The sequence below is a fragment of the Arachis hypogaea genome, chromosome 2 (genome assembly GCF_003086295.3).
Source record: "Arachis hypogaea cultivar Tifrunner chromosome 2, arahy.Tifrunner.gnm2.J5K5, whole genome shotgun sequence".
Taxonomy (NCBI): Eukaryota; Viridiplantae; Streptophyta; class Magnoliopsida; order Fabales; family Fabaceae; genus Arachis; species Arachis hypogaea.
In genome coordinates, this window is record NC_092037.1 from 90,526,363 (window position 1) to 90,538,968 (window position 12,606).

Here is a 12,606-nt window from a genome sequence, read left to right on the forward strand (position 1 = left end):
AGTAATCGTAACAAATTATAAGAGAGAGGAAAAAAATCATTTTTGGTTGAAAAATTGATTTCTTTTTTTACAAATACCATTTTTGGTTACTACGTTTTTTGAATTTTTTTCGTTAATAAATTTGTTGAAAGAGGATGTAGGCTTTGACTCTTGTAACGATGGTAACTCTACTAGTTGAGAAACAGTAAAAAAAAAAATTAACTTTAAAATATAGTAATTAGAGAGATTTTATTGTGCCATAAATTTTTGGGATTAAAAAAAGTAAAAAGTTAACCTATAAATATTTGTCGTTTAAGACACAAGAAAAATTTCTATTTCAAATAAAGACAAATTTTTTCTTTTATAATTTTTTATATATAATTATTTTTATTAAAAATATTTTTAAATAGTTAAGTTTTTTATTTTAAATATTAATTATTGAAAATTACAGAAACATAATGTTTTGACTGTATTTACAACTAGTGTTTTATTTTTTTATTTATAGAAAATAACTGTTTGCCCTTTTTTTAGAAAAACGACCCTTTATAATTATTTTATTAATATTAGCTTTAATAATGTCTTAAAACAACAGTAAAATTATTTAAGCCGTTGCAAATTCTTTTTTTAAGAAGTCATTCGTCCTGACCGGCCGGCTGAGATCACCCTCTAACGCATCATCTGCATCATCTGTCCTATTACGATCATCGGCCCCGCCTTCACTGTTTTCCCTGCTTTCGTGGGCCTCATTGCACTCGAGGTTCTCGTCATCATCATTGTCATCCTCACTCGCACTATAACGTCCGCGACCATCATCGGAAGTACTCCCAAATGAGTCTTCACCCTCACTATCAAAGAAACTGCTGAAATTCATTGGCAACAACTGGGCAACCTTCTACCCTAATCACATGCAAAACAGACAAACGATGTAGTCAGAACATCAACTACAACTATCAAAAAGGGACTATATCTTACTCCACAAATAAGGCAAAACCTCTGCATTGTAACTGTCTATACATAGCTTACCGACTTCAGCCCATTAGAGGTAAGTTAAAAATAAATTTAATTTTCTATCCTCCCCAGCACCATAACTTCAACAAGGTTACCGGAAAATTTCTTCCTGTTCATATCCTGGGTCGAGTATATCTTACACCATAACAGGCTCTAAAGGAAAAGAAGGCTCTATAGCGAGACACTCTCACATCCCTCTGCCACTCTAAAGGGAAAAAAGGCTCATCATTTTCATCAAGAAAAAAGGGGCAGGCCCCCTCAACAGCACGAACCTTAAAGAAGTAATTCTTGAAGTCCTTAAAGAACTCATCATACATAGCAAAAACTTTGTGGCCCTGGGCGGACCTGAAGGAAATCCAGGAAGCTTTCTTTTTTGAAGAACCGCCAGGCTTGGTGGAAACAAACAAATAAAGAAAAAGAGTCTGGGAAGGTGTTACATCTAATTCACAGCAGAGAAGTTGAAAAATTTTAATAAAACCCCAGGAATTTGGGTGAAGCTGGGATGGGGCAATATTACACGACCACAACAGGTCAGTCTCGAAAGCAGTAAAAGAAAAAGTAATGTTCAACTGGCTGAAGAAGTATTCATAGGCATAGAAGAAAGGACGCTCCCTCTCAATGGAAGTCGGAAAACAAACTCTCTCATCAGAATCAGGAGCAACAAGCTCGTAATCCTCCTCACGGGCATTGTTACCACAAATCCTATGGCGCTTCCTCAGCTCTGTGCAAAACTCAGCATCCACAACAGAAACACACAACAAAACAAGGGAGTCCAGCCAATCGGACATCCCTCGGGAACTCTGGAAGACATCTCTACAATGTTAATGCGAGAAGACATGAGGCCAACTAACCCTATAAGTAAGAAAAGAAGATGGGGTTACCATAAACATCTCGGACAAAGGGAGAAAACAACTCGGTCAATACTTCTCAGGCGATGGAACAAAGAAAAGGAAAACCCCAAGACTCAAACCAAAGTCCTGGGGCATCCTTTGGAGGCAGTAACAAAGCAAGGTTTCCAGAAATCAATCTACAAGCTTACATCCCAGCATGTCTCAAAAAGAAATTCAAAAAACAGCAAACACCTTTCTTCAAGGAGAAATACAAAAAATCGTTACATTCTACCAAACACGCCAAGCAGAGACCATTAAAGATGCAACCTTTTTCAAGATCAGACAAAAAGCAAATCTCCAAACAAAGCGAGGAATAGACGCATATTTTTATCAAGTATCAGGCAGGAAAAAACCACAAGCGACAACAAAACCCTAGAAAGCCTCAACAGAAAAGCCAAGAGAATGCATAAAAGAAAGACAGGAAAAACATGTTACAGTGACAAGCAAATACAAGACCTCGAAAAAATTCAAACTTTCAAACATGCAAAATAAAAGCTTCACCAAAAATTGAAAACGAAGCTACAAGAAAGCCAGTACTAACCTGGAAGGAACAGCAAGCTTCAAAGAAATTAAAGAAGGAGACGAAATCTGGGACGCCCTCTCATAAGCAAAAACGCGAACAAGGGCAATGTCACAGAAGAGAAAACACGAAAACTACAAAAACTCCAAGAGAAAACAGAAGCACAAACGAAAGAACAGAAAGCAAAGAGAGCAGAGAAAAGAAGTTATGAAAAGGCTAAAGGAGAGAAACCATTTCTGGGTTTTCAAAATCAAAGTAAAGAGCCAAAGGGAAACGGGGCAATTAATGCTCAAATTAAAGAAGGCATTAAACCCTCGCACGTTCCCAAAAAAGCGGTGATATAAAAGCGCGCGTCTTTTAGAAGAAACGTTCTACATTCAAAGCTACTACAAAAGGAGTCAACAAAATGCTTGAGTTCGGCTTTACCAAAGAAAGACTGAAGTCAAGGACTCGACCTCAAAAAGAAGACCGAGCTCAAGCAGGGGCACTGTTCATATCTTGGGTCGAGTTGTCCGACCCGGGATGTTCTACAGATAAAGCGACCGACCTCTTCAGGTCAGGACAATCCGACCTCTTCTCAAAGAGCTCGGCCAAATCACGAAAAAGCCCAAACGAAGGACCCAAATAGAGGAACACGCCCCAGATCCTAAGGCAGCCCAAGCCTACAAGAGAAGGGCGGTTCCCTTGAAGATAAGATGACCTCACTTGAAGATAAGATAAGATAAGATAACTAACTTATCTTATCCACATGAGGCCACATCTCACCATTATAAATACACTGGAGCACCCAGGTATAACTCATATTCTGATCCTACTCAATACCTGCTTAATACCCTGCTAACTTAAGCATCGGAGTCCCTTGCAAGTACCCCACACCCTCCGGGGACGTAGGATCAGCAGCACTTTCAGTTCCACAAGTCGGACACACCAGCTCCGGCCGTTATACACCTGCCGGACACATCGGCTCCAACCGACACAGAAGATCTCGACCAAGATTGACCTACATTTTCAGGTAACCCTCGGAACACTTCCCAAAAGGATAAAAAAAACCCTTTCAAAATTTTATCGCCAGCATTTAAAAAACACAACAAAATAAAAAAAACGTCTCAAAAGGGAGAAAACATACCAAGATCAACTTAGAATTCATTTACACTTTTCTTTTCATCATATACTCGTTGCTAAACCCGCCACGAAATGAAACATTGAAAATGCCATGTCTATGTCTCTAATGTCCATGAAGATGCCCTTCCCTAGTAGAGTGCTACAAGTCCTTAATTTCACAGCAGCACTCATACTTAGCCGCAAACGGGGAAATGATATTCCATTTGGAATAAATAAACTACCTTACATCAAGGGTACATCTAAATAGCGGTTTAACATAATCAATCACCTTGCACAATATCTAAGCCCTCAACCTTCCTCCTAAAACATCACAATTACCTAACGCGCGGTAATAGGCACTGACCACTCAACAACCATGTTTCTATTATCTTCCCTAGATTGCTACTATTACCCATTGCATTAACAATTTATCACACCCATAATATATTGAACCTACTAACTTATAACTAACACATATGTCTAATGAATCTACCAATTTGTTCATTCACGAGTTCCTAAAATGCTAACAATAATTTAATTTAACTTACTCTTTTACCAACTACCCAACATCAGCGGTATTTCGGATTTCCACCTCTAAGCCAATACCAGAATCTACAAATTCACAATACAAGTTTCAAAAGCAATACTCATACTCAACCTAACCTGAATACGTTTCGAGACCGGCACTCAAAGATGATGATTCATCGGACAAAGCAGATCCTACGTTCGACTTACACGCACAGCGGACGAGGGGCAGCAACACTGACTACAGGCCAACCGCACCTGATCATGACGGCATTCGTGAGCACCACCGATCCCTGGCAACGATGCATGCTCCGGTGAATGGCGTCCTTGGAGTGGTCCTTGACCCGGACGGAGCTGCCGGAATGGACGAGGAAGCCAAGCTCGGGTTGCAGTGGGAGTCATGATACCCGTGGGGGCTCTAATTTGGTGAACGCTGCTAGGGTTCTTTTGGACCACAGGAGAAGTTTGACCCACAGCAACAAATACCTTGCCTACCCCCACTCTTTTTTGGGTCAAACCTCAAGGCCCAACAACGGCACTAATGGGACCCTATGCAACGCCAACCCCGTTCTCAGCTCACCTATCTAACCGGCTCAGCCAGCCCTTCCATGAGCCTCCCTAGCTTTCTGAGAGCTACCTCACAGAAGCAACACGTGTCCACAGCAGATTTAGAATAGAAAAAAATCTGTAAATCTGTAACAAAATGCATCTTTACCGTAGATGGACCCAACACAAAATAGCCATTAGAAGTTAAAATCCTTCATTCATTAACACAAAATAACATATATCTACTTAGTAGAACCCACACACAACAATACATCTTTATTTCATAGAATTCACACACAAGACCATCATTTTAGCACTACATTGAAGGCAAGAGCTTTGGCGGAGTTTATTGCAGCAAGGATGGCATTGTTTCTCAGTGACCCTATAGAAGGAAAAACAATAACAATCACACAGGAGGAGTAACAGGTTTTCAAGCCAGAATGCATCAACATAGTTGGAAAAATCATTGCAGATAAAGAGATTAATTTTAAGACAATCAAGAATGCTCGAATGGAGATATGGGGAAATCTGAAAGGATTATCCATCTCTAAAGTGGAAAGAAACAAGGTGTTAATAAGCATTGAAGACAAAAGAAGAGGACAACAGATCTTAAAAGGGAGGGCATAGAGTGTAAGGGGCTATCTGATCAATCTAAAACTGTGGCCACAAAATGAGTTAATACATGAAGTTGATCACAACTTTCTAGAATTTTGGGTACAGATTCATGGCCTGCCTTTGGAATACATGAATGTTAGAACAACCAAATTTATAGGTGAAAGAATGGGGATAGTTGAGGAAGTGGAGGACCCATTCAAAAACAATATTTTGGTAAGATCTTTTCTCAGAGTGAGAGTGGCCATGAAAGTTACAAAGGCACTACCTACTGGATTTTGGATGAGCAGGGACAATCTTACTGATGCTAGGATTCACTTCAAATACGAAAGACTACAAGATGCATATTGCTTGAACTGTGGAGTCTTAGGGCATGGAAGGAAGGAGCGCAACAAAGAAAGGGTGATGGCTTCATGGAACTCAGATATGCCTAAATACACAGCAGGAATGGGGGTCAATCAAGCAAAAGCAATTCATGTTGCAACGGAGAAGAAGAAGGAACAGTGCAGCGAAGAAAAAATAGAAAAAGGAGGGGAGGCGCATGGAAGAACAGAATACAACATGCATGTGGCAGAGCTACAGGAGTCTGCAACTAGTGGAGTAGGTATTGATCAAACAAAAAATATGGAGAAGAAGGGAAAGAAAAATTCTGGAAGTCAAGGAAGTAGAGAAAAAGTAAGAATAGAAGTAGCAGAGCAGGTGGGAGAAATCCCAAAAAATCAGCTGACTAATGGAGAAAATCAAGGGAAGAAAGATCAGAGACTCATGGGGATATTGGACAAGGTTACACAACAACAAAGAGGTAAAGATGCCAACTAGAGTATAGACAAAAAAGCACCTGGCCCAATAGAGAAGGTAGAACAAGACTTAGGAGGCATAAGAAGATTTCAAGAAGGAGAGCCCAACAAAAGGTGCCAAAGGAATGTAGATTATGAAGAAGAAAAAAGTTACTCATGCACCAACGGCCTAGGTAGGGGTGGCAAGCGGGGAAGCCCGTCCCGCCCCACCTCGTCCCGGCAAAAGCCCGCCCTTTGGCGGGCTGGCCCGCCCCACCCCGCCTAGTGAGGCGGTCCCAGAATCATAGCCTGCCCCGCCTAACGGCGGGCTAAGCCCTCCAAATAACCTCTTTTTTTTTTACTTTTAACTATTAAATAATATATATAAAGGCATAAAAAAATCTCTCCTATTTTTTACTTTTAACTATTATAATTTCTAAAAGTATAAACAAATTATAATTTTTATATTCACAAACATTAAAGTCTTTGTAATTAAAAATATTGTTCCCAAAGCAAAATAAACATAATCAAAACATAATTATAAATATTGTCTCTAAAACAAAATAAATATATTCCAAAATACTCAATTTTTATCTTCATTCTCTTGTAAGTTGGGTTGGGGGAAGTTGGGTTTTGGTAAAAAAAATTGTAAAAATTTTCCTTGCTAAAAAAATTCTAAGCCCGGCGGGGAAGCCCGCCCCGTCCCCGCCAAAGTTCGCGGTTTAAGTGGTGCGGGTTAGGCAGACTTTTACTATTTGGCGGTCTCAATTTTCCAGCCTAGCCTGCCTTTTTTGGCGGGTTACGCGGGCCGGCCCGGCCCGGCGGATTTAGGCTCGTTTGCCACCCCTAGGCCCAGGTAAAGATAATACAAGGCTGCCAACACATACTGAATATGGAAGTAGAGAACAGATGCAGCAGGAAAAAGCTATTGAAAAAGAAAGGGCCAAGACAATAAGGGAGCTATAAGGGAGAAATTTGAAAAGAAAAATGAAGCCAATACAGAACAGAGGATGATTGAGCATAGGGAAGTCATAGTAACGGGAACTAGGGAGGAGGCGCCAAGTGAAAGCCTATGGAATTTTAGAAAACAAAACATGGAGGAAGTGGGAGAAGAAAAAAGCCAGGAAAACACAAGTCCATAGAGATGGTAAGGGAAGCTTTTACTTGGTGGAGCTTGCTAGTGAAGATGATGAAGAGCAAGAGCAGCAACATGATAGGAAAAGTCCAAAAAACTGGAAAATTGAATTGGCAAACAAGATGCAATGCAAACTTAATATTAAAAGAAAAAGGGATGCGATAGAAAGCCTCATAATGCTGGATTCAGATGAGACAGAGACGGAACAACAGACCATGATGATGAGAAGCAAAAGGGGCAGAGTTGAGAACAAAACCAAAGGGAGAAGCACAGAAAGACTGACTATCACAGGTGACCATAGCAACTTTTCTTTTGATATGACTGAGGAGGCGGGCCGACACATGCCCCACCTCGAGCCATGAGTGTTTTAAGTTGGAACTGTCGCGGGGCTGCAGCCCCTGCAACAGTCTCAGAGGCTCAGGACCTCTGTAGGAAACTTAAACCAGATATTTTGTTCTTGATAGAAACAAGGGCCAAGGAATGTAGAATTATGAAACTTAAAAGGAAGTTACGTTTTGAGAAACACTTTTGTGTGGAACTCCGGGGCTTGTCCGGTGGTCTATGCCTTTTGTGGAATAAAAATCTTGATGTTGATGTTTATGCTTGGTCTGATAATTATATAAAAGCTAAAATAAAAGATGATAATAACTATGAATGGAGTTGCTATTTTGTGTATGGGAATCCAAAATTTCAACATAGAAAGGCTCAATGGAAGGAGTTGTCAACACATAGTAGACCAACGAATGATCCACAAATATTCATAGGAGACTTCAATGATATTTTAGATCAAGAAGAGAAAGTAGGATTACACCCAAAGCCTCGAAGTCAAATAGAGGAATTTAGAAAGTTTATGCCTCTAAGTCAAATAGAGGAATTTAGAAAGTTTATCAATTATAACGAGCTAATGGATCTTGACTTAAAAGGTGGTAGATTCACGTGGTTCAGCAACCCGAGAAATGGATTTGTCACTAGAGAGAGGTTAGACAGAGCCTTGGCAAATTGGGCTTGGCGCATGGTATATCAGAATGCTACACTTACTGCTCTCCCCGGCAATTAGCTCAAATCACTGTCCGATACTTCTACAGCTAAAGCCGAAGGGAAGAAGTTCCAAGCAGTTCAAGTATGAGGCTTATTGGGAAGACTATGAAGAATGCAAGGAAATTATCAAAAGAGGATGGAGTAAAAACGAAAATCAAGGAGGCAAATGGGAAGATCTCTCAGACAAAATAAGGAACTGCAAAATTGAATTGAGCAAATGGAGCAAAACAACCTTTAGGAGAGCAGATAGGGAGATAAATAGGCTGAAGGAAGAGCTGATGCAGCTTCAGAAAAGAGACCTAACGGAGGAAGTTCAACAACATATTATAACATTAAAGAAAGAAATTGAAACCTTATGGAGAAGGGAGGAGAAGTACTGGGGCCGACGATCCAGAATCAAATGATTGAGGTGGGGTGATAAAAATACCTCATTCTTTCACGCTTCAATAATACAAAGAAGGGATCGTAATAGAATTGAAAGATTAAAAAATCAAGAGGGACAATGGATCAGTGGCAATAAGGAGATAATGCCTTTAATTGAAGAACATTTCACCAAGCTTTTCACAACAATAGGTGGAAGGAACTTCGAAGACAACATAAAGAAGATCCCGAGGAGAGTTACCCAACAAATGAACGAGGAGCTACTACAGGGTATTACTGATGCAGAAATTAAAGAAGCGGCATTTTTGATGGGGAGCCTAAAAGCGCCAGGTCCAGACGGTTTAAATGGACTTTTTTTTTAAAGCATTGGGATGTAATCCATAAGGAAGTAAGCGCGGTGGTGAAAGAGGTTTTTGCATCTGAAACAATACCAAAGGAAATGGGAAAAATAACAGTTGTGCTTATATCGAAAATCAAACAGCCTGAGAGTTTGAGCCAACTGAGACAAATAAGTTGCTGCAACTTTGTCTACAAAATCATAACGAAGGTAATTGTAATCAGGCTGAGGAAGATATTAGACAAGATCATTTCTCCTATACAAAGTGCTTTTGTTGGTGGAAGATACATTCAAGATAATATCTTGATCGTACAATAAGTGTTCCACAACCTTGGAAAAAAGGGAAAAGGAGGATATCACAAAATCTAGCAGTCAAGTTAGATATGAATAAGGCATACGATAGACTAGAGTGGAATTTTTTGAAAAAAGTGTTACAAGCATTTGGTTTTGATCAAAGATGGGTCAAGATCACTATGGAATGTGTCAAAAGTGCTTCTTATAGGATTAAAGTAAACGAAAACTTCAGTAAGGTCATTAATCCACAGAGGGGCCTCGGGCAGGGCGATCCACTGTCTCCCTATCTTTTCATATTAGCAGTTGAAGTATTTACCATTCTTATGGAGGAGGCATATAATAAGGGAGAGATTACAAGTTTTAAGGCAGCACCTACAGCACCTAGCATTACACATCTTTTGTTCGCAGATGATTGTATAGTCTTGGCTGAAGCAAGGGATGATGAACTTTATCAAATTATACAGATTTTGAATCAATACACGAAAGCATCGGGATAGATGATAAACTTGGAGAAGTCGGGGATCATTTTTGGAAGCCAAGTTCCTATCCAAACGAGGGTAAATATTGAGGAGATATTAGGAATGCTTACATGGGAGGAACCAGGAAAATATCTTGGGCTACCGGCACAGTGGGGAAGATCCAAAAATAAGGCGCTAACATGGATAGAGGAGAAGGTGATGAACAAGTTAGAAGACTGGAAAGAAAATTTGCTAAATCAGGCGGGTAAAGAGATCTTGATTAAGTCTGTGATACAAGCTTGGAGAGTAACTAGGAATCCTGATGCCATTTGGGTAAAAATACTGAAAGATATATACTTTCCAGAAACAGACTTTTGGGAAGCCAAGGAGGGAAAGAAGGATCTTGGGTTTGGAAAAGCATAATACCAGGAAGATATTTTTTAAGAAGGAAAGGAAGATGGAGCATTGGACAAGGTAAATCAATTAAAGTGAGGGAAGATAATTGGATTATGGGGATAAGTATAAATCTAGCAACCATGAACACAATAGTCAACATAGTGAGTGATTTAATGAGGAAGGTGGAGGATGGAATGAAAACAAAATTAGACAAATTTTTCCACAGAACATACGAGATATGACATTAAAACACCAATAAGCTTTATTAATAAAGAAGATCGAATAATGTGGCCTTACAGATACGATGGAACGTATACAGTGAAGACAGGTTATTATGTGGCAAAGATGGAGAAAAGAGAACATGAAACAAGTTTAGCATCTTCAAGTACACATTTAAAGGAACTTTGGAAGGGGATCTGAGGAATATGAGTCCCTAAAAAAATCAAAATGTTTGTATGGAGGGCCGCACATGATATAATTCCAGTAAATAATAATCTATATAAGAAGAGAATCATAAGAAGCCATATATGTCAAATTTGTGGAACTGAAGTAGAAACAATAGAGCATGCACTATTACTTGTCCCTGGACGAGGGCTATGTGGTTTGGTGCTCAAAGTCAATGCATTCCAACACCAGAAAATGTTACCTCATATGGAGTATGGTTATTAGAGAATATGAGGCAAATTAACAGGGAGGGCAAAGAAGCAAAAGAAACTATGATAAACAAATTGGGATACCTAAGCTGGGAAATTTGGAAATCCAGAAATTATGCAATTTTCCGAAATATAAGCACAGAACCAATGGCAACAATTACAAGGGCGAGAATTTTGGAAATAGAATTTATGGAGGCAAATAAAATAGATGAACAAAAGCAGCCAATCACAAACAAGAGAAATAGTATTGAAAATAAAAATTCTTACAGAAGAAGGGTTACCTGGAGACTGCCAATAGGAGACAGGCTCAAAATGAATGTCGATGGAGCTTTCAGGAAGGAATCCGGAGAGGGCGCAATAGCTGTTGTAATCAGAGATAAAGTAGGAAATTTGGTAGCAGGATCAGCTGAAATAGTTAGAGCAACATCTAGTTTAACAGTGGAATCAATGGCATTAAGGAGTGCTCTTATTCTAGCAAAAAATCTCCAATTAGAAAATATCCTATTTGAATCAGATAGTTTACCTCTCATCCAAGCAGTGAAAGCGAAAGAAACCGTCGGTGAGATAGATCCGATTCTAAGGGATATCTATGTCCTGGTGGAAGGTATATCGAATAGCGGTTTTACATGGACACATAGAGAGGGCAATCAACTAGCACATCAAGTGGCAAACCTTGTGATAAATGGCAAATTGAATTGAAATTGGACCTGGGACCAACCAGTGGAAATTAGAGAAATTGCAAGAAGAGAAACACAGAGGAATTTCAAAGAGACCATGACCAACCAGAACGGAAGAAGAGTGACGGGCATAACAGAGTTTCAACGCACCAGCTAATAGGACATGGCAACAAGGTAACCAACTCTGACTTGGGACGGTGACAACTTGCAGTGTACATAGTGGCTTCAACAAGAGAGGAAAGTGACTGTGGCGTTCTTGCTTTGGTTTCATCATCACCAAGCAGCATGGACTAATGGCAGCAGAGTGATGTCGCCGTAATAAAGGGTGCAGATTCTGGTCTCTTGCGCAAGGTGAAGAGAGTGACGACTGATTTGCCAAGAGGAGCAGCTGCAAGTTGCAGGTGTGGTTAGATCCGAGAAGCTGGTAAAATCTAAAATTGAAATTGAAATCGGAGAAATGGGAGAGACAGCTTCTGCGGCTGCGTCCACCATCGACGACCATTTGCTTCTCAAGAACTTCTTTGCCGAAGTCAGCGAAGCCAAGAGGGACAACGAAGTCGCTAGGATTCTCTCTTGTTTTAAGTTGAATCCGTTTGAGTATCTAAAGCTTCCATTTGAATCATCACCTGATGATGTGAAAAAGCAGTACCGCAAGTTGTCTTTGATGGTTTACCCTGATAAATGTAAGCATCCACAAGCAAAAAAGGCTTTTGGAGTCCCAGCAAAAGCCCAACAATTATTACTAGACCAAAAAAAAGGCAAGTTATTCAAGTTGGAAAATAAAAATTCCCTTCTCGGTAGAGGAGCCCGAATATTTTCTCAAATGAAATTGTATCATATATTCATATGTTAGTGAGCTAAGGGTCACTTTGGTATTGGAGATTGACGAGTTACACTGATTTAGTTTTTGACTTTTCAATGGTTACAATTTAGTTCTCCAGATTAAAAAAAGTATACCAATATAGTCTTTTGTATATTTTTCTTCACCAAAATACAACGCCGTTAGTGATGTGACTCAAGTCTTGCCACGCTAAACATATTAAAACAACGTCGTACGTATTTTGTTTAATGTCTTCTTTGGCGTCAAAATGCGTAAGACTTCGTTTTAATATGTCCAACATGGCAAGACTTAAGTTACATCAGTAATAACATTGAATTCCAGTGATGGAAATTAAAATATAGGAAGGACCGCATTGGTGTACCTTTTTTAATCTAAATGACCCCAAATTATAAAAAGTCAAGGACTAAATCAATATAATTCGGCAATTTTAAAAGTCAAA

At 39.5% G+C, this 12,606-nt stretch overlaps 3 protein-coding genes across 3 annotated transcripts; all 3 read left to right on the plus strand.

Moving 5' to 3' along the window:
• Window positions 1-7,450: 7,450 nt before the first annotated feature.
• Window positions 7,451-8,149, plus strand: LOC140177232 (uncharacterized). The gene has a single exon (XM_072210400.1). The coding sequence runs from the start codon at window positions 7,451-7,453 to the stop codon at window positions 8,147-8,149; it is 699 nt and encodes a 232-aa protein (XP_072066501.1).
• A 1,082-nt stretch (window positions 8,150-9,231) lies between these two features.
• LOC140177238 (secreted RxLR effector protein 78-like) lies at window positions 9,232-9,639 on the plus strand. The gene has a single exon (XM_072210413.1). The coding sequence runs from the start codon at window positions 9,232-9,234 to the stop codon at window positions 9,637-9,639; it is 408 nt and encodes a 135-aa protein (XP_072066514.1).
• Window positions 9,640-11,783: 2,144 nt separating this feature from the next.
• On the plus strand, window positions 11,784-12,225 carry LOC140177246 (uncharacterized). Its single transcript, XM_072210421.1, has 2 exons — window positions 11,784-12,097; window positions 12,180-12,225. The coding sequence occupies exons 1-2, from the start codon at window positions 11,784-11,786 to the stop codon at window positions 12,223-12,225; spliced, it is 360 nt and encodes a 119-aa protein (XP_072066522.1).
• The last annotated feature ends 381 nt before the right edge of the window (window positions 12,226-12,606 follow it).

Bases quoted from the DNA above. Each gene is read 5' to 3' on its own strand.
- LOC140177232 (XM_072210400.1), top strand. From the start codon at position 7,451: ATGAGTGTTTTAAGTTGGAACTGTCGCGGGGCTGCAGCCCCTGCAACA.
- LOC140177238 (XM_072210413.1), top strand. From the start codon at position 9,232: ATGAATAAGGCATACGATAGACTAGAGTGGAATTTTTTGAAAAAAGTG.
- LOC140177246 (XM_072210421.1), top strand. From the start codon at position 11,784: ATGGGAGAGACAGCTTCTGCGGCTGCGTCCACCATCGACGACCATTTG. The intron at 12,098-12,179 runs GTTGGAAAATAA...TTCATATGTTAG, and splicing joins AAAAAAGGCAAGTTATTCAA to TGAGCTAAGGGTCACTTTGG.